This window comes from Carcharodon carcharias, chromosome 15, assembly GCF_017639515.1.
Source record: "Carcharodon carcharias isolate sCarCar2 chromosome 15, sCarCar2.pri, whole genome shotgun sequence".
Taxonomy (NCBI): Eukaryota; Metazoa; Chordata; class Chondrichthyes; order Lamniformes; family Lamnidae; genus Carcharodon; species Carcharodon carcharias.
This window is the reverse complement of record NC_054481.1, coordinates 38056428-38079971: the sequence shown is the minus strand read 5'-3', so window position 1 is coordinate 38079971 and position 23544 is coordinate 38056428. Positions and strand designations below refer to the sequence as shown.

Sequence of the window (23544 nt, the reverse complement as noted above, 5' to 3'; positions counted from 1 at the left end):
GACTGAGTGTGGCATCAAGGAGCTTTATTAAAACTGGAATCGATGGGAATTGGGGCAAAACTGTCCACTGGTTGGAGTCATACCTAGCACAAAGGAAGATGGTTGTGGTTGTTGGAGGTCAATCATCTCAGTCCCAGAACAGCGCTCAGGAGTTCCTTAGGGTAGTGTCCTAGGCCCAACCATCTTCAGCTGTTTCATCAATGACCTTCCCTCCATCGTAAGGTCAGAAGTGATTGCACAATGTTCAGCACCATTCACAACTCTTCAGATACTGAAGCAGTCATATGCAGCAAGACCTGGACAATATTCAGGCTTCAGCTGATAAGTGGCATGTAACAATCATGCCACACAAATGCCAGGAATGAGCATCTCCAATAAGAGAGAATCTAACCATCTCCCCATACATTCAATGGCATTACCATCACTGAACCCCCCACTATCAACATCCTGGGCGTTATCATTGACTAGAAACTAAACTGGACCAGCCATATGAATACCATGGCTACAAGAGCAGGTCAGAGACTGGGAAGGGAAGAACTCGCTTCCTGACTCTCCAAAGCCTGTTCACCATCTACAAGGCACAAGTGGAGAGTGATGGGATACTCTCCACTTGCCTGGATGAGTGCAGTTCCAACAACAGTTAAGAAGCTGAACTCCATCCAGGACAGAGCAGCCCGCTTGATTGGCACCCCATCCACCACCATCTTCAACATTCACTCCCTCCACCACCAATGCATGGTGCCAGCTACAAGCAGCAGCTCACCAAGACCCCTGCGACAGCGCCTTCCAGCACCTGTGCCATGTAGAAGGACAAAGGCTGCAGAAATATGGGAACACTGCCACCTGGAAGTTCCCCTCCAAGTCACACACCAGACTGACTTGGAAATATATCATCGTTTCTCCACTGTCGCTGGGTCAAAATCCCGAAATTTCCTAATAGCATTGTGGGTGTTCCTACATCACATGGTCTGCAGCGATTCAAGGAGGTGGCTCAACAGCATCTTCTCAAGTGCACTTAGGGATGGGCAATAAATTTTGGCCTAGCCAGCAATGCCCACATGCAATGAACAAATAAAAATAATGAGGTACAGATTTCGGTAAAACGAAAGGCCTGAATTTCCATGGAATGGCATTGTCGGACTCGAATTGTCACTTCGCTCCTACTGTTTTACCGTGAAATCTTTGTTTCTTTCCCGTCCGACCTTCCAACTCAGGCCAGGCGAGAACATTGTGCAGGGTAGCTTGTTTTCGGGGCCTTCTGCTTCAGAGTTGAAAGCAAGGAGACCATGCCCCCTTTTTTATGGCACTGACCGCCCTAAAGCAGGCAGGTTTAAAGGGCCAGGCACTTTCAAGCCAGGGGGAAGGTAGGCTTATCAGGGAAGTGGCTAGAATTTTTGAGTTGGCGGTGGGGGGAAGAGAGGATCGGGCTGTTGGTGGTGGGGGGAGTAGTGTTGGGGTCAGGTGTCAGGCAGTTGGGGTGTGGGGTGGCGGTATAAGCCCCGTTGGGGGGTTTGGGGGTGGAATCTGTGGGGGGGGGTATGGCAAGGGTGTTTGGGGAAATGGGGGGGGGGCGGTGGGTGTGGTCTGGACAGTAGTCACCAGATGCCAGAAGTGGTTTTAATTCTTCTAACTTTTTCTGGGTAACTGTTGATGTCAGACAGTCAGAACCAACCAAAGTTTGTAGTTTAACCGTATTTTCAGATGGTTCCCAGTGCAGGGCGATTCGGAAGTTTCGGGTGTTGGGGTAGGTCCTCAGCACATCTTTGGGGTACCACCCCCCGTTACATTGCCCTGGAGCTCAGAAGTTATGGCCCAGTCTGGAGCCAGTTCATTAAGAGTTAAAAATACTAAGGTCAGATTCTTTTGAAGACAACCTTGCAGTTTTTGAGATAAAGCGAACATCGATCACAGAGATAGTGACCCCTTAGTGGGTTAACAGAATTCACAAGATTTATGTAGGTGCATCTTCGTGGAGCTATCTCCATAAAGATGCACCTACCTTTTAATCGCAGTTCGTGACCAGGCTAACATTGGAATAAGTAATGATGACAGATCTATGACTTTTATGTACAAGATTCTCCTTTGATCTAACAGCAGTCCATCTTCATGAGATTTTCAAGGCAAGTGCATTGTTGCACAACAGTTAAACATAAAGTGGAATTGTTCCAGTAGGGCATTGATGCTTTACAGCAATGCAGTTAGAATATTAATGATGTTTTGTACTTTTCCTGGGCTGCTTGCATTCTCTTTAGCCTGTTGGCTTTTTAAAGAACATATATCTCCCATCTTGTGTTCGGTATTTTTTAAGTAAATTTAAATGAGAAACCCAGTTTCTAGAAATGTAAAAAGAAACCATAGAAGAAACACTTTCATCATCATGCTTATATGGCTGTCCTGCATAATTCACTAGTTGGATTGACAAATTAAACCTCCTTCATAGAATTGTTATGGAATATGTTTGTAATTGTATTTACTGTGGTTACACAGCACAATTCTACAGTACCTAAAAGAGACACTACTGAAATGCTATATCTTAACATGGTGCATTCATCTAACCCTTGTCCCTTGTGTATCCTAAAATTATTTTTCTCTAACATTGGCTGTGAAGTCTTCAGCCATCTAGGCCCTTAGTTCTGGAATTTCCTCCTTGTATCTCTCCTCCACCTCTCCTCCCTCAAGATGTTCTTTGAAACCCATCTTCTAAATCGCTTCCTTAATATTTCTTCCTCTAGTTTTTGTCCAACCTTTTTCTACGTTCAGCATGCTATCTTAATGCAAGCTGTTGAAGATTTTATTTTCTGAGGCTATATTTTAATGATTTTTGGAAGGGGGGAGGGTGAAAGATACTCATCTTTTTTCCTTGCCCTCCCAACTCCCTGATCTTTGCCAAGTTTGTGAATTCCACAGCCTGTTTCTCCCTGATACTGCCTAAACACAGAATTCAGGGAAATCTGCACACGTGACTTAACAGTCAATCATTTGGAATGGTAAACCTTGATTTTCTGATTGATATATTAATCTAGAATAAAAGGTTTAAAGCTAGTTTTAAACTAATCACTGGTTTGGAATGTTTAGGTCTGTAATGTTGCTTACACTTAGCCTGCATCTATTTTCTATTTAAATAAAATCCTGTGTGTTTGGTGCAATGCAGCTGGAACAGCTGTATTTGGAATGCTTGGTCATAAATTTGTAACCATGGTGCTTGGCAGTCGTGTAGTTTCCATCAGAGCCATGTTTCCGGAAGGATGAAATTAACTACCCAGGCTTTGCTTTCCACTCAACCTGCCACCCAACTCCCCCCTCCCCAGCCCCAGAAGGAAGGAGGGTAGGACAATTAAGAAGAGTTACTGCACAGCTTTAGTGCTACCTTATGGCTACTTGGAGGCTTCCAAATTTTAGGTGCTTGAAACTTGTTGACCCACCCACTGTCTTGTGGTTGAGGGGAAAAAAAGTTTTAAATTTTTTAAGATTTTTGCTTTCTTTCCTGCTTCCTTCCTCACTGTGTGATACTGTATAATGTTATGGAGAGAACAGAGTCGATGGTTGATGAATCCCCGTTAAGTCTTTGTTGATGGACTGTAGAGTTGCAAAGCTTTCATTTTAACAACTGATCCAATAGCTTATTAATAGAATTCTTTTCACTCTAATGGTAAATCCACCTTGTTTAAACTGTGGTGTAATATTGTCAACAGGAGACAAAAAAGTGAATGCAACTGTCCTGGAAATGTGCATCAGTCGTAAGTCCATTACATTCCTTCAGATCTTTGGATGTATTTCATTCTTTGAAAATGGCTTGTGGCTATAAGCGGTGTACACAATGAATTTGGGTCGTGCTTTACACGTGGGTGGTATAGTTGCTGCAATGCTAGTGTAGCGCGGGCTGAGCAGCAAACAGTCAGCCATGTGCTTTCACCACCGATGACTTCACTTTCGTGTCTCGCACTGTTGGTGGTAAATATGAAGCGCTATTTGACAACTCAGCAAAAAAGAAGCTATGTTGCAATTGTTGATTTGCCATATTTATGGTTACAGAGAACCAGCATCAATTTCTACTATTTAAATTGACTATGAAACTCAAAAAAGTCTTTGACTAAACACTGCTGATTTCAGTTTACAATTAAATATAGACTTTGTACATGTGACTGCTGCATATAAATTCTCTTCAAATAACTTTACAAGAACTGCCAGTGTGCCTTTATGACAGTTATTTAGCTTTCTTGTTCAATATTTTATCTGTGATGTTAATGACTAAATGGTGAGGGTTCCTTTTGAAAAAAAAAGAATCAGGCTGAATTGCCACCCCCTGTGCTGCAACCATTGTATTAATTCTGGCCTGGATGGACAACTTCATGTTGTGGAGTAAAATTTGTTTGGCTTCCAGTGTCCCAGATAACATTTCTTTGGCTGCTGTTTTTAGGGACAGTGGTATTATGTTCATTATGCTGTTGATCTGACTTTACCTTCATTTGAGCCAGGTCCTGCTAACCTTATTATTTGTGTATTGAAGTACTGCATCATATAATACCAGTGCTGTGATTTAAGAAAAGGAGTGTGTTTCTGTTGCTTAATCATTCTCTAATCTTCACAAATGTTTGAACTGCTGTGCGCAGAAGGGAAAGTATATGAATCACTGGCATTTTGTCTGACCCTCTGTGACTAGAATCTTGGTGTGAATATTATGGCCCCTTCGTGTATGGTAGTCATGATATAAAACAAATTAAATGGAAATAGCCACCTGTGGTTTAAAAGTGACCACTTTAGTCATTTAAGACATCTTCATCTGATATCCAACTGTTGTGTAAATCCATGAGTGCTTTCTCTCAATATGATGTACAGTGTGTGTATTTGTCCAGAGACAGCTGTGCCAAACATCTAAACTGGTCTGCTCTCCACAGTCTCAATTTAACAGCATGTGCAGTATTTGGAAACTATTAGAAGAAGCTATTAGAAGCAGTTATTGTGATTCAAGAGATGCATTTAGTTTCTGGAGATGATGTGGTGAAGAACCACAAGGCTTAAAGGCAGTACAGAAAAGAGCCACAAGACTGATGGAAGGAATAACTGATACGAGAAATTTGGGATTTTCAACCTTGCTGCCATGCAGTTGACAGGGAGTTCATAGAATTATGCCTGGTGGAAAACACAGAAAAAGTAAACTGGAACATGATTTTAAACTAATGGGTCAAATGTCTCTGTCACCTGTACTAATTTTTGTGATTAATCTATGACAGGACAAGAGAGTTGAAACTACAGTTTGAATCAATGAAATTTATAATGGATCCCAGAAAGTTTGTTAATACAGTGTGATTAATATATAGAATAAACTTCTAAATTGCTTAGTGAAGGCAAAAATCTTGCAGTTGTTTCAGAGCCATGTAGTTTTATGTGGGGTCTCTGAATGTAATTGAGGGAAAAGGGCAGAAAGGGACTGCCGTTTCTATCATAATCGGCAAAATTACTAGACTTGTATTAATATGTTATGCTTAATCTTTTCACCAACCTGATTTACCTACTTTTTGTTTGAAAGAAAAGTCTCCTGAACCTCATAACCCATTGATCCTGTCACTTGTGTTATCAAGTTTCCCAAGTGTTTTTCACACAGTCGGTTACAAGCCAAAAATAAAACTGCTGCAACATAATGGCTACTTGAAAGATCAGTTTTTGCCAGGTCTTGGTGACTTGCAGCAACTTTGTTTGAATTGCAACCAACTGTGAGAGATGTGTATTTGGGGAACTCGGGAACTCAGGAACACAAGCACACCATGACTGGGATTGAAATTCCCACCAAATGTCAATGGATTTTTTGCTGGTTTGCCAAATTTTCCGTCCTGCCTGGGCAGGACTGGAAAATCCCAGCCTATGTTATAAGCTTAAAAGCAAAACACTGCGGACGCTGGAAATCGAAAACAAAAACAAAAATACCTGGAAAAACTCAGCAGGTGTGGCAGCATCTGTCGAGAGGAGCACTGTTAACGTTTCGAGTCCGCATGACTCTCAACAGAACTGAAGAGTCATGCGGACTCGAAATGTTAACTGTGCTCCTCTCCACAGATGCTGCCAGATGTGTTATGTTATAAGCTTGATGTTTTAGTGGAATCTTTGAATTCGCTGAGAAATCATTTGCATTTTCATCTATACACTGTTATAAGAACAGCATTATTAGTATATGTAATAATGCCATTCAGTTCCTGCTTCAGACTCCATTCCCTAGCTGCCAATTCCATCTCTTTCCCTAATGATCGGTCTGAGATTAAACCAATCTGTTCACAACCTTGGTGTCATATTTGACCCAAGATGAGCTTCCGATCATATATTTATGTTATCGCTAAGACCGCCCATTTTCCATCTCCTACATTGTCTGACATCACTCCAGCCTCAGCTGTTCTGCTGCTGAAACCCTCATTCATGCCTTTGTTATCTCTAGACTTGACTCTTCCAATGCACTTCCACGTTCTACCCTCTGTAAACTTGAGATCACCCAAAGTCTACTGCCTGTGCCTTAACTCACAACAAGTCCAGTTCTATTATCACCTCTCTGCTTGCTGAGTTACATTTGCTACTGGTCAAGCAACATCTTGATTTTAAAAATCTCACCCATGTCTCCAAATTCCTCCATGGCATTGCCTTCCCTGTCTCTGTAACCTCCTTCAGCCTACAACTCTCTGAGATATCAGCATTCGTCTAATTCTGGCTTCTTGAGCATTGTTCCACCATTGGTGGCGGTGCCTTCAGTTGTTTAGGCTCTAAGCCCTGGCATTTCCCCCCCTAAATCTCTCTGCCTCTCTACCTTGTTACCTGATTTTCCTCAAAAACACTCCTTAAAACCTACCTCTTTGAATAGGCTTTTGATCATCTGACCTAATACCCTCTTATACAGCTCAGTGTTCTAAATTGTTTTATAATGTTCCTGTGAAAGGGCTTGGGACATTTTATTACATTAAAGGCTGTATAAATATAAACGGCAGAATTTTATGCCTGTTGGGCAGGTGGGCCGGACCCAATTTCCGGCAGGCAGGGAGCCGATCTTCGCCAGTGAAGTGGGCCGCGCCGCCATTTTACATGGGCGGCCAATTAAGGCCCACCCAGCGTGATGTCTAGCGAGAAGCGCTATGCGCTTCCTGTGCTGGTGGGGGGGATTCCTTAAAAGCGAGAGTGCGCTCTTTCACGCATGCGCACGAAAGAGCGCATATCTCCCTGAGGCTAAATGCTACCTCAGGGAGATCGCTTCCACTTTGAACAATATTAAAAATAGAAAAAAAAATTCCCTAACATGTCCCCTCGTGACAATGTCACATGAGATGGGACATGTTCATAATTTACGCTATAACTTTATTAAAATTATTAACACCCTGCATGAAACCTTATCCCGCCTGTGGATGAGGTTTCATGTTTTCTCTATTTGCCGCCGGGGCTCCTGGCCTTTCCGCCAACCTTAAGGTTGGACGGGCAGGTCCTTTAATTGTTTAAATGATCCTGTCAATGACCTCAATTGGCCATTGACAGGTCAGCAGACCCGTAGCTAATTTTGCTGCGCCCCCGTCTTCCTGAAAATTTAAGTGGGGCGGGATGACGTCGGGGGTTCTGCCCGACATCATCCTGCGTTATTTTACACGTCGGCGAGCGGGCCCCACCCCCTGTTTGCTGACGGCAAAATTCTGCCCAAAGTGTTAATTATTAATACCTTTCTTTAAAAAAAAAAGCGTCTTAATACCCATGCCATCCCTGTGCTGTACAAGATAGCTGCTCTGTTGGGATATGTTTAAGGGCAGTCAAAAATGAATGTTTCCTTATTCCCTACAGAATAATTCCTTGCTTCCCCAAGCACCTCCATTGATGATAAAAGCAAAAAACTGTGGATGCTGGAAATCCAAAACAAAAACAAAAATACCTGGAAAAACTCAGCAGGTCTGACAGCATCTGCAGAGAGGAACATAGTTAATGTTTCGAGTCCGTATGACTCTTAACAAAACTAAGGAAAAATAGAAGAGAGGTGAAATATAAGCTGGTTTAAGGGGGGGTGGGTCAAGTAGAGCTGGATAGAGGGCCAGTGATAGGTGGATATTACCAAAAGATGTCATAGACAAAAGGACAAAGAGGTGTTGACGGTGATTACATTGATGACATGTTTGAGTTTGGAAATGAGTTTGCCTCTCACTATTACGTGGCACATGGCATGTCATTAATTGCATCAGTTACTGTAGATCGGCATATAAGTTGACCTTTGAAGATTCGAAAAATCCTTTCAAAACATGTGTCTCCTTATATGGCAAATATAAAATGTGAAACGCCAGTCAGGGTGTGGGTAGTCACATGCATGTTTCTGCTCTTTGTGAGGATTTTTTTCTTCATCAACCATCCATTCCTTTCAGTGTGAAAGTGATCCTTGAATGGCTTCATGAAGCACACATCCAAAGATTGAACTATGGATGTTAGATGGCCTGGTATGAATGCAGTGTGGGTGTTATTTTTTTCATAGGCAGCTCTTGATCTCATCGGTTATATGGGATCTAAACGTGCTCCATACTAATAAGCTGCATTCTTTACATAGGCCGCTGGGACGCCTATTCCTCGCATTGTCGATCCATAACTCCATTCCATCCTCATACATCCAACTATATGGACATGCACAAAAGCTCCTGCAGGGAACTTAATTTTTGGCATGGTTTTACCATATCATTGAAAGTTACCACATGCTTTAATTACATTGTCAGTTATGTCAGCTAGAACTACCATGAATCTTCTCTTCCCATGTCCTGTCATTTTACTGTAACTGTTTTTGAACTGTTCCACTGCTGGGCATATTGAAATTCATGGGCATTTCATCCATGTTATGCCCATGTGACTTAATGAATACTCGTGTTTTTGCTGCTATCTGATGAAGAATCTTTGGCAACTGGTAATTTTGGCATTGAGGTCTTTTGGTAATCTTACAATCTTGGTCATCTGCTGCAACACTAGACTGTTTCATTCCATAAAGCGACTACACCAACTATCTGTCTGAAATATTTGCTGGACTCGGGGTTTGATTTGGCCCACATAAGTGGGTATATGAGCATTGCATTTCTGGTGTTGATATAAAGATACTGATGATTTTCAAAGACCTATTTTGATACATGCTTCTCAAAATCAGACCAGTGGCTGGACCCAGTTTTCATGGAGCATTTGGCATTTGGTCTTAGGAATCTTCTTCAGGGTGGATTCCTCCTTCTTCCATTCTCACACTGGTTTTTCATGAACACCAAATTCCCTCGCCACAGCACAGTTATTTGACGAGTTAGCAAATGTTACAACCTTTAGCTTGAAACCAGTTTCGTATTTCATTTTTTTGCTGGAGGACCCATTTCTCTTTGTGACTTTGTCACTTGCCATGTCATTGCAGTCTGCTTTGTGCGGGCGAGTCTTAAATTCCCGCGCATTATCTTCACAGCACAGCCCCTGTTGCTGACTTGATCCCATGTGCTAACCTAGAGTACAAGGTAAGTAAAACATGCGTTTTTGGGGTGAAAATTTTCTGCTGGCTACTGATGTTTGTATAAAAAAGGGGGATTGTGGAGCCGACTTATATGCTGAATATACACAAAAGCATGAACTTTATTGAAAAAATGAGATCACCTCATATGCTGGGTCAATTTATATGCTACAATCTACAGTACTTTTTTTAAACTACCAAAAGCAGTTACAAAGGTGCAGTGGTTTTTGGATGTGTATAAACATAAAAAAGATATAAGCCTTATATCTCTGGTTGCCAGGACTTTTTTTTCTCTCCAATTTATATTTGAGCCAATTTGTATTCTAGATTTGAGTAACTTAACACTCATAAAATATTGGCCCGTAATTGGACACCACCCATGTTATCTGATACTTTGTATTTATTGAGGTAAATTACAGCTACCTATGTAGTGATTGGTTTAAAGAGCTTGAAAAGAGGAATACTATACAAAAACAGGAAGGAATGTTAAATTTAAATGAGACAATTTTTGGAATATTGTGTGTAAAAAAGGTTATTGAAGCACTGGAGCAAACTTTACAAGGGTGTTACCAGAATTGCGAGTATGCAAGGTTTGAGAAAGATTGAGCAAACAGGGAATTTTCTTTCTGGAAAAGAGAATAAGAGGAGACCTGACCAGCACCCCACTCTGGACATTCAGCCCTTTCAGAGGATTCAATCTCATGCACTCCAAACTTGGCATACAGATTGACTAGTGTCAAATTCTAGTATCTGTTCTGACCACCTATCGTCACTTCATGGTGCATTTAAGGATAAGCTAGATAAATATAAGAGGGAGAAAAGAATGGAAGGGTATGCTTACACGATTAGATTAAGAGAGCTGGGCTAATGTTTGTGTGGAGCAAAAATGCCAGTATGGACCAGTTGGGCTGAATCCCTGTTTTGTGTTAGAGACTCAATATAACCTGATGACATTGATAATCTAATCATGTAAGCTAGGCAACTGGAATGCATTATTTGGGTTCGTGACAGTTGGAGAGGGTCATTGTGATAAGTCAGCTAATGCTTTGTGTGCTTTAGCACCTATTTCTCTGCAGACCAGAGGACAAGAAAATGAGATGCTGAAGAAGCAAGAACCTGAGAGGGTTCTTTGTCTCTCTGTCAGCTTCTGTTTCTCTCTCTCCATCCAACTTGCAAGTTTTGACCCTTCTTTGCAGCCTAGCAGCTGCTGTCTCTGCAAAAAAAGATAAGTCCACCTTCAACATCTTCCCTGCCTTGATGCCGAACTTGGAAGGACCACCGAGTTCAGCCTGATGCTAGCCAAGTCATCAACTTTCAGGATCCATATATCCCTTTAACTTAACTGGAGTTTAAATTGCTTAGTCTTTCCCCCCATTCTGTGATCTATTTTTGTGTGAACTTCACGCATGTGTGTGTGTGTGTGAGTGAGAGAGAGAGAAAATTGGAGTGTTTTTACTATTTTGCTTAGACTGGGTTAAGCATAATGAACATTGTTATCTTTTCTTTTCAAAAACTTGAGGGAACCATTCCCACCCCCACCCCCGCCCCCGGTTTTAACAATAAGATGGCCACTAACAGATCAAATAAAGAATTCAGGAGGAATTTCATTCCATGGCGAGGCTAGAATGTAGAACTCTGCTGCACGGAGTGGGTGAAGAAGGTACCATTAAAATAGAGGATTGATGCACATATGTGAGAGAGGCAGACACACAGGCAATGTGGGAAGAAGTAATTAAAGCGGAAGGCTTGCATGGAATATAAATGCTCCCAAAAACCATTTGGGTTGAATGGCCTGTTTCTATGCTCTAGATTCTGTGAGAAAGCTCGTAGATTATTTTAAGACATTAGTCAGTAATTTGGATGAAGAAAATACTTAGCATTGTTCAGCCATGTAAGGCTGGAACAGATTTCCGAGTTTGCAATTCTTATTTTAGTGTTTCACAATGGAACACAGGAAACCATCTGGCATAGATAAAGTTTTTGTAGCTGTTGGATCTTTGTGGAATGCTCCATGTGCAGCTGTAGCATGAACAAGAACTAATGATGCTTGTTGTGTTCTATTGCAAGGACTGCAGAGCATCTGACATTTTAAAACACCTTGCTCCTCGTTTCCCACCTTCCACTCGACCAAGTAATTTAGCAATAAATTAAAACTGGTACTCAATTTAAAGAAGTCATTAGTGGACAAAGAACAAAATTTGCAATCTTTATTGGATTTTGGGTCATTAACATTTTCAGCATCTGGAGCCTGGATTCAGCAGTGACATAAAAGCCTTGGGTTTGATTTCAACCGGAAAACTAGCTATAGGTTTCATTGAATATGAAAATTAATATTTCTTGGAACTGCATAACTTTTTACTGAAGCTGTGTTCATTAAGTTTTAACATTTGAATGGATGGTGCTCTACAAGTTGGAACAGATTGTTGAAATTCATAAGGTTTGCATTTATCACAGAACCACATTTTTTTTTATGGCACAGTAGGAGGCCATCATGCTTTCACTGGCTCTCTGAATGAGTAACTCACCTAGTGCCATTCTCCCACCCTCTCCCCGTAACCCTGCATATTCTTCCTTTTCAGATAACAGTCTAATTCCCTTTTGAATACTTCAGTTGATCCTGCCTCCACCACAGTCTCATGCAGTGCATTCCAAACTCTAACCACTTGCTGTATTAAAAAAAGCTTCTCCTCATATCACTTTCACGAGTTGGAACAGTTTCTCCCTATCTACTCTGTCCAGACTCCTCATGATTTTGAATAGCTCTATCAAATCTCCTCTCAGCCTTCTCTCTGGAGAAAACAGCCCTAACTTCTCCAATCTATCTTCATAACTGAAGTTCCTCATCTTTGGAGCCATTCTCGTGAATCTTTTCCGCACTCTCTCTAATGCCTTCACACCTTTCCTAAAGTGGGAACTGAATGCAGTACTGTAGATGAAGCCGAATTAGTGACATACAAATTCAACATAACCTCCTTGCTCTTGTATGCTATGCTCCTGTTAAAACTGTATTAATTGCTCTCTCAATCTGTCCTGTCACCTTCAATGATTTATGCACATATACACCCAAGTCCCTCTGCTCTTGCACCCCCTATAGATTTGTCCCCTTTATATTGTCTCTCCATGGTCTTCCTACCAAAATGAATCACTTCACGTTTCTCTGCACTGAACTTCATCTGCCACCTATCTGCCCACTCCATAGATATTGTCTATGTCCCTTTGAAGTTCTACACTATCCACCTCGCAGTTCACAATGCTTTCAAGTTTTGTATCATCCGCACAATCCACAATTTGAAATTGTGCCCAGTACACCAAAGTCTAGGACATGAATATATATCAGGAAAAGCAAGGGTTCCAACACTGACCTCCAGGGAACTCCACTACAAACCACCTTCCAGCACAAGAAACATCCATTAACAACTACTCTGTTTCCCGTCGCTCAGCCACTTCTGTATTCATGTTGCTACTATCCCTTTTATTCCATGAGCTACAACCTTGCTCACAGGCCCGGCACTGTATCAAGTGCCTTTTGGAAATCCGTGTACACCACATCAACAGCATTGCTGTTGTCAACCCCCTGTTATCCCTTCAAAAAGTCCAGCAAGTCAGTTAAACATGGTTTTCCCTTAAGAAAGCCATGCTGGCTTTCCTTATTTTACCTGCATTTGTCCATGTGACTATTAGTTTCATCCTGAATTATTGTTTCTAGAAGTTTCACCACCAGTGAAGTTAAACTGACTGGCTTGTAGTTCCTGGGCTTATTTTACACCCTTTTTTGAACGAGAGTGTAATGTTTGCAATTCTCCAGTCCTTCATGACCACTACTAAGTCTAAGGAAGACTGAAAAATTATGGCCAATGCCTCCGCAATTTCTACTCTCACTTCCTTCAATATCCTTGGATGCATTTCAACCGGTCCTGGTGCCTTATCAACTTTAAGTATAGGTAACCTATACAACATTGCCTCCTTTTCAATTTTAAACTCTTCTAGCATCTGAATTACCTCATCTTTTACTACGGTCTTGGTTCATCTTCTTCATAAAGACAAATACAAAGTATTCACTTAGTACCTCAGCCATGCTCTCTGCCACCATGTGTAAATCCCCTTTTTGGTCCCAAATCGGCCATACTCCTCTTCTTGCCAGCATTTTACTATTTATATGCCTATGGAAGGCTTTGGGATTCCCTCTTATGCTAGCTGCTAGCTTCCATATTCTCTCTTTGCTTCTCTTTTGCTTCTTCACATTTCCTCTGAATCTTCTATATTCAACTTGGATTTCAAATGTCATAAGTGCACTTTTCCTTCTTTATCTTAATTTTTATCTCCTTTGCCATCCAGGGAGCCCTGAATTTGTTTTCCCAACCTTTCCCTTTCGAGGGAATTTACCTTGTTTGTGTCCAAATCATCTCCTTTTTGAAGGTAGCCCATTGATCAGCTACCATTTTTCCTGCCAACCCTTGACTCCAATTTATTCAGCCCTGACCTGTTCTTACCCCATTGAAGCTGGTTTTCCCCAGTTAATTTTCCTTACTCTGGATTCTCCTCTGTCCTTTTCCATAGTTAACCTAAAATGTTTGATACAATGATCACTGTCTCCCAAGTTAAAAGCAAAATACTGTGGATGCTGGAAATCTGAAACAAAAACAAAAATTGCTGGAAAAACTCAAGTCTGACAGCATCTGTGGAAAGAAAGACAGAGTTAACGTTTCAAGTCCGTATGACTCTCCTTCAGAACCCTGAAGAAGAGTCATACAGACTTGAAGCGTTAACTCTGTCTTTCACTCCACAGATGCTGTCAGATCTGAGTTTTTCCAGCAATTTTTGTTTTTGTCACTGTCCCCTAAGTGTTTGCCTACTGACACTTGATCTACTTGGCACACCTCATTTCCAAGAACCATATCTAGCTTGCCTCCTTCCTCATTGACTGGAAACATATTGCTGAAGAAAATTTTCACGAACACACTCTAGGAACTCTTGCCCCTCTCTGCCCTTTACACTATCACTATCCCAGTCTATATTTGGATAATTAAAGTCCCCGCATCATAAGTACCCTATAATTTTTGCACCCCTCTGTAATTTTTTTGCAAACTTGTCCCTCTACGTCCTTCCCACTAGTTGATGGCCCATAGACCACACCGAGCAATGTAGTTGCACCTTTTTTGTTCCTGAGCTTTAGCCAACTAGATTCTGTCCTTGAACCCTCTGGGACATCCTTTTTCTCCAGCACTGCAATGCATTCCTTTATTAATGTTGCCATACCTCCTCCCTTTCTTCCTTTCCTATCTTTTCTGCATACCTTGTATCTATGGATATGCAACACCTAGTCTTACCCTTCTTTGAGCCAGGCCTCTGTTATAGCCACACATCGTATTTCCACTTGGAAATCTACCCCTGTAACTCACCAATTGTATTTACCACACTCTGTACATTCACATACATGCACAGTAACCCTGATTTAGACACTCTTACTTTCTCCTTTACTCTAACCCCGTCCATTAACTCTTATTCCCTACTCTAGTTCTACCTATCTCTCCCAGTATTCTGTACCGCTTGGCATTCCTCTCTAATATCATCTCCTGGTTCTCACACCCCTGTTGAGTTAGTTTAAACCATCCCCAACAGGACTAGCAAGGGACTCAGTTCCAGCTCTGTTCAAGTGCAACCCATCTGTTCTGTACAATTCTCATGTCCCCAAGAGCCAGTCTCAATGTCCCATGAATCTAAAACCATCCCTTCTGCACCTTCTTTCCAGCCGTGCATTCATCTGTTCTATCCTTGTTCGAACACGACACTGGGAGTAATCTGGAGATTACTTCTTTTAAAGTCCTACTTGCTAATTTTCTGCCTAGCAGCCTAAATTCAGACTGCAGGGCCACATCCCTCTTTCTACCTATGTCATTGGTACCGATGAGGACCGTGAAAGCTGGTTGTACACCCTCCCTCCTCAGGATGCTCTGCAGCCACTCAGTGACATCCTCAACATCCCTGGTACCAGGGAGGCAACACACCATCATGGATTCATGTTTGCGGCCAAAGAAATCTCTCTTTTTTTAAACTATTCAAATCACCTAACACTATTGCACTTCCAGATTTCTTTATACCTCCCTGTACAGCTGAACCACTCGTGGTGCCATGGACTTAGCTCTGCCTGCATTCCCCAGATGAACTAACGCCGTTATCAATATTCAGAACCAAATACTTGTGATGCACACAGGGGGCTCCTCTACCTGCCTGTTCTTTTTTGACTGTCTGATGGTCACCCCCTTTGCTCTCTCCCCGCACACTCCTCGCACACATGCTGCTCATGTAACTCAACCTCACAGATGCTCCACACGATGCCAGACGCAGCTCAAGTTCCACAACTCGGAGCTCAAACTGCTGCAACTGATGGCCCTTCTTGCTCAAACGGTTATCCAGGGCATGAAAAGCATCTTGGAGTCCCCACATATGACAGGATATGCACTCTTGAGGTTGGAGCAGCCCTGCCATTTCTCTATTTGTTAACTGATAATCTTGTTACTGTAATTAAACCTTATTACTGGTAATAAATGTTAACAGCATTCATAAAGCTTTACCAATACTAAGAAAACTTACTATTAATTAACCTTAGCAATATTGATAAACCTACTAACACTTAATACACCTTAAGAATAAAAGCTAAGACTCACCAAACTAATAGTTAATATTTTTAATGTTTTTTAAACTCCCAGTTGTTTATACCCAGTCCCTGAGCATCAGTAGTCACCAGCCTATCACCTTTCCTGTGATGCCACTTTACTACTTTTTTGAAACGCTAAGGGCTCCTGGATTTCGCTGCCTCTTGTGCTGTTTTACACTCTTGATGGGCCTCTCCCCCTCGTCCTCTTTTGGCTTCTCACCGGGCCTCTCTCTCTCACTGACTCTCACGCTGTTTTAGCCTCTTGCTGTGCCTCTGCCTCTCGTGCTCTTTTACCCTCTCATTGACTGTTGCGCTGTTTTAGCCTCTGCTAGCTCTCTCCTTCTCACTACCTCTCATGCTCTTTTAGCCTCTCACTGGGTCTCCCTATCACTGACTCTCGCACTGTTTTAGCCTCTCACCGGGGGTCTCCCTCTCTCTGACTTGCCCTGTTTTGGCTTCTTGCTGTTCCTCTCCCTCTTGTGCTCTTTTAGCTTCTCACCGTGTCTCTCCCTCTCGCTGACTCTTGCCCTGTTTTAGCCTCTTGCTGTGTCTCTGCCTCTCGTGCTTTTTTACACTCTTGCCAGGCCTCTCCCTCTCGCACTCTTATAGCCTCTCACCCTCTCGCTGATTCTTGCACTCCTTTATCCTCTTGCTGGGTCTCTATTTGAAATATTTTGAAGCATTCTATACATTTTGTTTTTTGAAATGCGGTAAATGATGTGGGATAAGTTAGGTGAAATGCTTGCACCTTTGAATTTACTGGGATTATTATATACCTTTAAGATTTTGTATGAATGGTTGGGATTTTAGCACCATATCTCTATTTGTACTCTTTGGGAGAGTGTTACTGCAATTGTATAGCTCCTTGGTGAGACCGCACCTGAAGTATGGTGTACAGTTTGATGGTCTTATCTGAGGAAAGATATACTCGCCATAGGGGGAGTGTAATGGAGGTTCACCAGACTAATGACTGGGATGAGGGGATTGTTTTATGAGGAGAGATTGAGGAGGCTGGGCCTATGTTCTTTAGAATTTTGAAGAATGAGAGGTGATCTCATTGAACCTTAGAAAATTCTTACAGAGTTTGGCAGGGTAGATGTAAGTAGGATGTTCCCCCTTACTGGTGAGTCTAGAACCAGGGGACATAATTTCAGAATAAGGGGTAGGCCATTTAAGACCGAGATGAGGAGGAGTTTCTTCACTGGGAGTGATGAATCTTTGGAATTTTCTACCCCAGAGGGCTGTGCAAGCTCAATCATTGAGCATGTTCAAGACAGAAATCAATAGATTTCTGGAGACTAATGGCATCAAGGGATATGGAAATAGTTTGGGAAAATGGCATTGAGGTAGATAATCAGCCATGATCTAATTAAATGTTGGAGCAGGCCCAAAGGGCTGAATGTCCTACTCCTGTTCCAGTGTTCCTGAGTGTATTTGAATGCTTAATTATACATTAGAGGTGAAGTACAAGCATTTGCTGTTACCGTTCTAATCACAGTGCCAATGTCTAATATGTTCCTGTATCTCTTAATAGCACTGGGATTCCTCTAATCCCTGTAAGAGGTAGTTCTGTCTCAATGGAGATTGGTACTTCTGTTGGGTTATCTTTTTGCATATTATTTCTAATAATACAAATCATGAAATCATATCTCAAAATTGATGAACTTAACAGATTTTGTTGTAATGGGATTTCTTGTCATTTCAGTGCGGGAATTGCTGTTGGTTTCTATGGTAATGGAGAAACCAGTGATGGAATCTTCCGACTTGCCTACTCGATGAGACATGCGAATCGCACTATAACAGGAGTTGAGTACCTGGTAAGTACTAAGGCAGTTTTTTCCACAGTTAGGGGTCTATGAAAATGATGGATTGGATTCTTGAGAAAAAACATCACCCATCTCCATCTGTGCAGACACTTATCAAAATGTGCTCATCTTGTATTTATTGAAGAATCCAAGGTTCTAACCATTTGCAAACCAAACTGTCAAAACTTGTATTGAGCTTGAATTAAACCAGTTCTTTAAAGCAGCTGAAAATGTTAATATTGTTTAATGAATGCCTGATGTTATCTGCCTAACAATAGCTAAATAGGAGTTCTCGGGATCGATCTTAATTCCCCTCCAATTGATTGGATCGCAGGCTAAAGAGATTTACAAATTGGCTGCCTCCTGCTCCTCTAGGTGATGGAAATGAGACAGGAGGAAAATGAATTACAAAGACAACTGCATGCAACAATGCCTAATCCATGAACAATATAGGAGTGCAGCTTATGAAGAATACTTCTGAACTCTAATACTGCAGTGACATTGAAAGTAAAAACTGTGGTGTAGCTGATTAGCAAAGCATTGTTTGAAATCCAATTTTGAATGGGACAAATTTTAAATATTGTCCAGTTTAGCAGGGCTTAATCATCCCATCGGTTGAATTAAATCATTAGTGTTCTTTTAATATTTTTCTATGGTGAATCAGCCTCCACATGTTTTTGCCAGCTTTAGCTTTCTCCAAATACCCATAAAATGTTCCTTTAGAATGGGCTTCAGACTCGGTTTTTGTATGAAAAATGCCCCTATCTCATTTTCCTCCCCAAAGACAACTCCTATCCCAGATCTGGATACACCTCCCGTGTGACTCTATTTGAATCCCTCTATTTGAGATTCTGCCACTCTCAAAATATGGAATCCTGACCAAAGTTATGAAGAAAATTTTCTATCACCATGTTAGCAGTGCTACTGTCTTAGCTGGTCTCCCATTTCCATAAATTTGTTATTCATATTACCCCACACCATACTAATCCCATTCACCCATGTCTTTCTTAAGTACTTCTGCCTCTCTAACTCCTCTTCCTTTAAAGCCTTGCCTAAAATGCACCTCTTTCACCAGGATTGCAGTAATGGGGGAAACCTGAAAAATTCCAGGAACACAAGAGGTTTTGACAAATTCAATGACAAAAATTCATTATCTTTTTTATTCATTTCCTACTGGGCATCTAACAGCATTTAGTTCCCTTTTTAAAAAAAATCAGTCTGCTGACTCTAACTACCTGTTTTGAGGAAAGAAGATGGCAACGGTGAGGAAAGGAGGGAAATAGTAAATGCACAGCTCGCATGAATTTTGTTCCTTTTCAAAAGTTTGCACAGTGGCACCATATTGCAAAAATAATTGTCCCTGGAAGGAGAAAGATCTTCAAGCTAACAATAAACAGATACATTAACGGAAATGTCCTGATGCAAATGTTTTCTAAGGGAGCCCTGTATTGTTTCAGCTTCTGTTGTAGTGAATGAGTTCTACATAGTATACCTGAAAGCAATTGCCTGTGTGAAGAATTTAAGTCATATTTCCTCATCTCCTCCATTAACCACACCTTCCACTCTAGCGACCTGTTTGCAGAAAGAGATATTAGGAGCAGTGGACAAAATACGAACATATGAAACAGGAGCAGAAGTTGGCAATTCAGCCCCTTGAGCCTGCTCTGCCATTCAATAAGATCATGATTGATCTGTTTGTGTTTCATTTTCCACATTCTCATCTATCCCTGATAACCTTTGCCTCAGAAGGAGGTGGAAGCCTTAGGCAAGGGAAGCAGAGTTCCAAAATCGCACAATCCTCAGAGAAATAATTTCTCCTCATCTCTGTCCTAAAAGGGTGACCCCTAATTTTAAAACAGTGCCCACAAGAGGAAACATCTTTTCCATGCCCACCTTGTCAAGACCACTCAGGATCTTATTTACTTAAATCAAGTCACCCCTCACTCTTCTGAACTCCAGTCCTTACTTTTATGTTCAATTTCTCTCTTAATAAAGGATAGCATTCCATTAGCCTTCTCAGTTACTTGCTGTACCTGCATACTAACTTTTTGTGACTCATGCACTAGAACACCTAGATCCCTCTACACCTGGAATTCTGCAGCCCTCCTCCACTGAAGTAATACTGTGCTTTTTTTATTCTTCCTGCCAAAGTGAACAACTCCACATTTTCCCACATTATACCCCATCTGGCATATTTTTACCCCACTCACTCAACCTATCTATATCCGTATGCAGACTTCTTCGCTGGAATTTTCTGGCCCCATTGGCATTCAGGTGTCATGGCGGGGTGGGGGGAGCAATATGGTGAAAAGGCCAATAATTGGTTTCACCTGTTGTAAAACCAGGTTGCGATCGTCAGCTCTACCCATCAGTGGCAGGCCAAGTTTCCCGCCACTGCATGTCAGGAACTGAATTTCAATACTTTAGCATCTCCCTATAAGCCCTGCTTGCTGGAATCAACACCCACACTGTGTTTCGCAGCTGTACATAAGTGACATGTACTTGGTGAACTGAATTTAACTTGGTTTGACCTATGAGGTTTGTTTGCCTACCTTGCTTCGGGCAGCACTCGGGGTCATCAGTGCCAGGCTTTGCAGGCAGCCCCATATCACTTTTAAGGGGGGGGCTCACGTGCAGGTCCCTACCTAGCAGACCAGCCGGCGGGGGTGACATTTCAACAGCTGCAGGGCTAGGGCTTATTTGGGGAAGTGGGAGAAATGGCCTCAGGCAAGGGAGGAGGCTACAGGGGGAGGGCTGTACTGGGGAAGGGGGGTATCCCAGGGTGTGTGTGGGGGCGCATGTTGATTTGTGCCAGTGACCTCAAGAGGCTGAGGGCTGAGGAAGCAGTCTCCAGAGGAGATGAGGTCAGATGGAGGTGTGAGGGTATGTGTGTGAGAGTGAGTGGTGTTGTCCCTTGAGCTGGCAGTGAGTGAGATTCCAGCGAATGTGTGATAGCCTTGAGTGTGTGAGTTCTGAGTGATAAGGTGGTTGCCTTACCCTGGCGGCACAGATTAGATCATCCATCCATTTTCTGCACTGGATGGCCGACCTCTTGTGTGCAGCATTGGCTCTGACCACCCCTGCCACTGCCTCCCAAGCCGGAGTGGTGAGATTGATGGGCTTCCTGTGGCCAGAGCTGGGGTAGAGTAACGGGCATCCAGAAGGCATCCAAGCGATGCGCCGCTGAATTGGGGGGCTGCGCTCTTCTTGGCTTTAGGGCTTTGTCTTCACTGGTGCCCTACTGGGCTGCAAGCATGGAGAAGTGTGCACATGGCTGCAGTTTAAATTTGGCGCCCTGTGTGAGGAAGTGGCGAGAAACAGCATAGCAGCCAAATCAGACGCCGCTCTCCAGCGAGACGGCATGTTTCCTGTGGCTGCATAATTAATGAGGCGGGAATGGGACGATATGGCATGAAAAGCCACCATTGTGTCCAGCAGGTAATAAATTCTTTTTCCTGCTTGCTACCGACTTAGTGCAAATCTGGGACGATTGCGCCCTTTATGCCTTCTTCACAACGTACTTTCCTGCCTATCTTTGTGCCGTCTGAAAATTTAACTATCATGCCTTTGCTCCCCTCATCTAAGTCATTGGTGTCAATTGTAAAAAGTTGAGGCTCCAGCACAGACCCTTTTGGAACTCCTTGGTGAAAGAGGTGGATTTTAGGGAGAGCCTTAAAGAAGGAGATAGAGAGGCAGAGGCACTTCGGATGGAAATGGGTGAATGGGACTTAGTATGGGGTGGGATATAGAAACAGATTTATGGAGATGGGAGACCAGCTAAGACAGTAGTGCTGCTATCATAATGATAGAGAATTTTGTTCAGGATTTCTGGATAGGGACGTATATTTTGATAGTGGGAGAATCTTAAGTGAAAGAGATTCAAATGGAATCGTAGGGATGGTGTATTCCAATCTGGGACAGAGGGTCTGGAGAGGAAAAGGATATGGGGCAATAATTTGTGATGTTCAAATGGACTGTAAGATGGAGTTTTGTCATTTGAATTATCGAATCAGGTGACAAACCTAAAAGGTGGTAATTATTTGTGGCAACTTGCAGTTTCTAGCGCTTCACTCTTTAAATTGCTTTTTAATGGTCTCAGATGGATTGCTTGATCATAATTGTATTGAAAGGATTGTTGACATGATTGTGAATATTTTTACACTGTTTAAGTACTTGGCTGGATAAGGTTTGGAGGTTTGATATACTTGATTGAAGTGAGTTCCTCTGTTGCTGTGGTATTGTCTATGCAGAGCCGTTGACAACATGGATGATGGTAGAACTGGATTGTGGAGGTTTGGTCGATCACTTTTGGAACTTAAAGCATTTGTGTAGATCTTGTGGGTGGTGAGAATCAATGGTGTAGATTATATAGTGATGAAATCAATTGGCATTTATTTATTCCATGCTTTCTCATATCTGATTCTATGCTGTTTGATATCAGTGATTTGTCCATGAGACAAATGCAATTCAATAAAGCTGTCAAGAGTGTTTACAGGACAATAATTTGGAATTAGGTGTTCAGTTTTCAGTTGAATGAGTACAGCACAGGTTAGATTATATAACAATACATGATTGATTCAGTATTAACGTTACTCTATTTGAAGTTAGAATGCAAAAGTGAAACTACACCTAATGAAGTTGAGAAATTCTGTTATTTTGATCTTGTGGATCATAATATGAAGCAAAACTTTATTTGTGTTAACCCTTCAGTTTGTTATTGTCAGCCACAGGGACGTTGTTGAACGTTGCACTCAGTTTTGATGAGAAGTCAATTTGAGAAATGAGTTGCTCGTTTTTGAGGTTGGTTAAAAGATTCTCGAATTGCGTCATTGCGTACTAAAGTGCAAGAACAGCATTTCTAAATGACCTTTCAAAGCTGTTGATTGCTTCATCTTTTGCTCTGCCAATACCAGATTATAAGATAAATATATCTAATATTGTGCAAAGTAGATTCTCCCCCGAAAAGATTACACTGCGGTTTTTCTGCATGCTTTATAATCAATATTAAAGCCAAAATGAATGTAGCATTGAATTGTCGTGGGTACATTTCATGTTACTAAAGGCATATCCTGTATTTGAAGTTTGTCATTGTTTAAATATAATCAAATTTAAAACTACATAATTGCAGCAGTTACTGAAATTGGCAATACTTGCCAGTTCCTGAAGCATTTACCTTTTTAACCCCATTTACCTTCTTGAGATATTGAAATGAAAAGTTTACTAAATTATTTTTCAGTTATTCACGCGTACAAGATTCTGCAAAGGTCTTAAATGGGGGTAAAACACTTCTTTATTAAGAGAGAAGCAAGCCATCTGATCAGGAGCATGATCAAAATTCCTGTTTTTGAGGCTCATTTGAAATGAATAGCAGGCAAGAGGATAAACAAAGGAATATGATGCCCTCCCCCAAGAATGCTGATTGAGAGACCAATTTTTAAGAATTAAGGGGAAAATGCAACAAATTTCCCACACGGTTTTCGATAAATTTATTGAAGTCAGTTGGCAATTTGGATCTGCCATAGACACCTCTGGTTCAGTCACTCCCTTAAGTGACCTGAGCATATTTTTTATGGATACTGATTCTAACGGCCCTATATGCTACTTATACAATAGCA

At 41.7% G+C, this 23544-nt stretch overlaps 1 protein-coding gene across 3 annotated transcripts in view; it reads left to right on the top strand.

The window, feature by feature from the left end:
* Positions 1-23544, top strand: part of LOC121287887 (protein tweety homolog 3-like) — a 196651-nt gene that overhangs the window by 76383 nt on the left and 96724 nt on the right. For all 3 annotated transcript variants that reach the window (XM_041205899.1, XM_041205901.1, XM_041205900.1), the window contains exon 3: positions 17830-17941. In XM_041205899.1, the coding sequence (XP_041061833.1) occupies positions 17830-17941 (112 nt within the window). The remainder of the gene's footprint in view (positions 1-17829; positions 17942-23544) is intronic.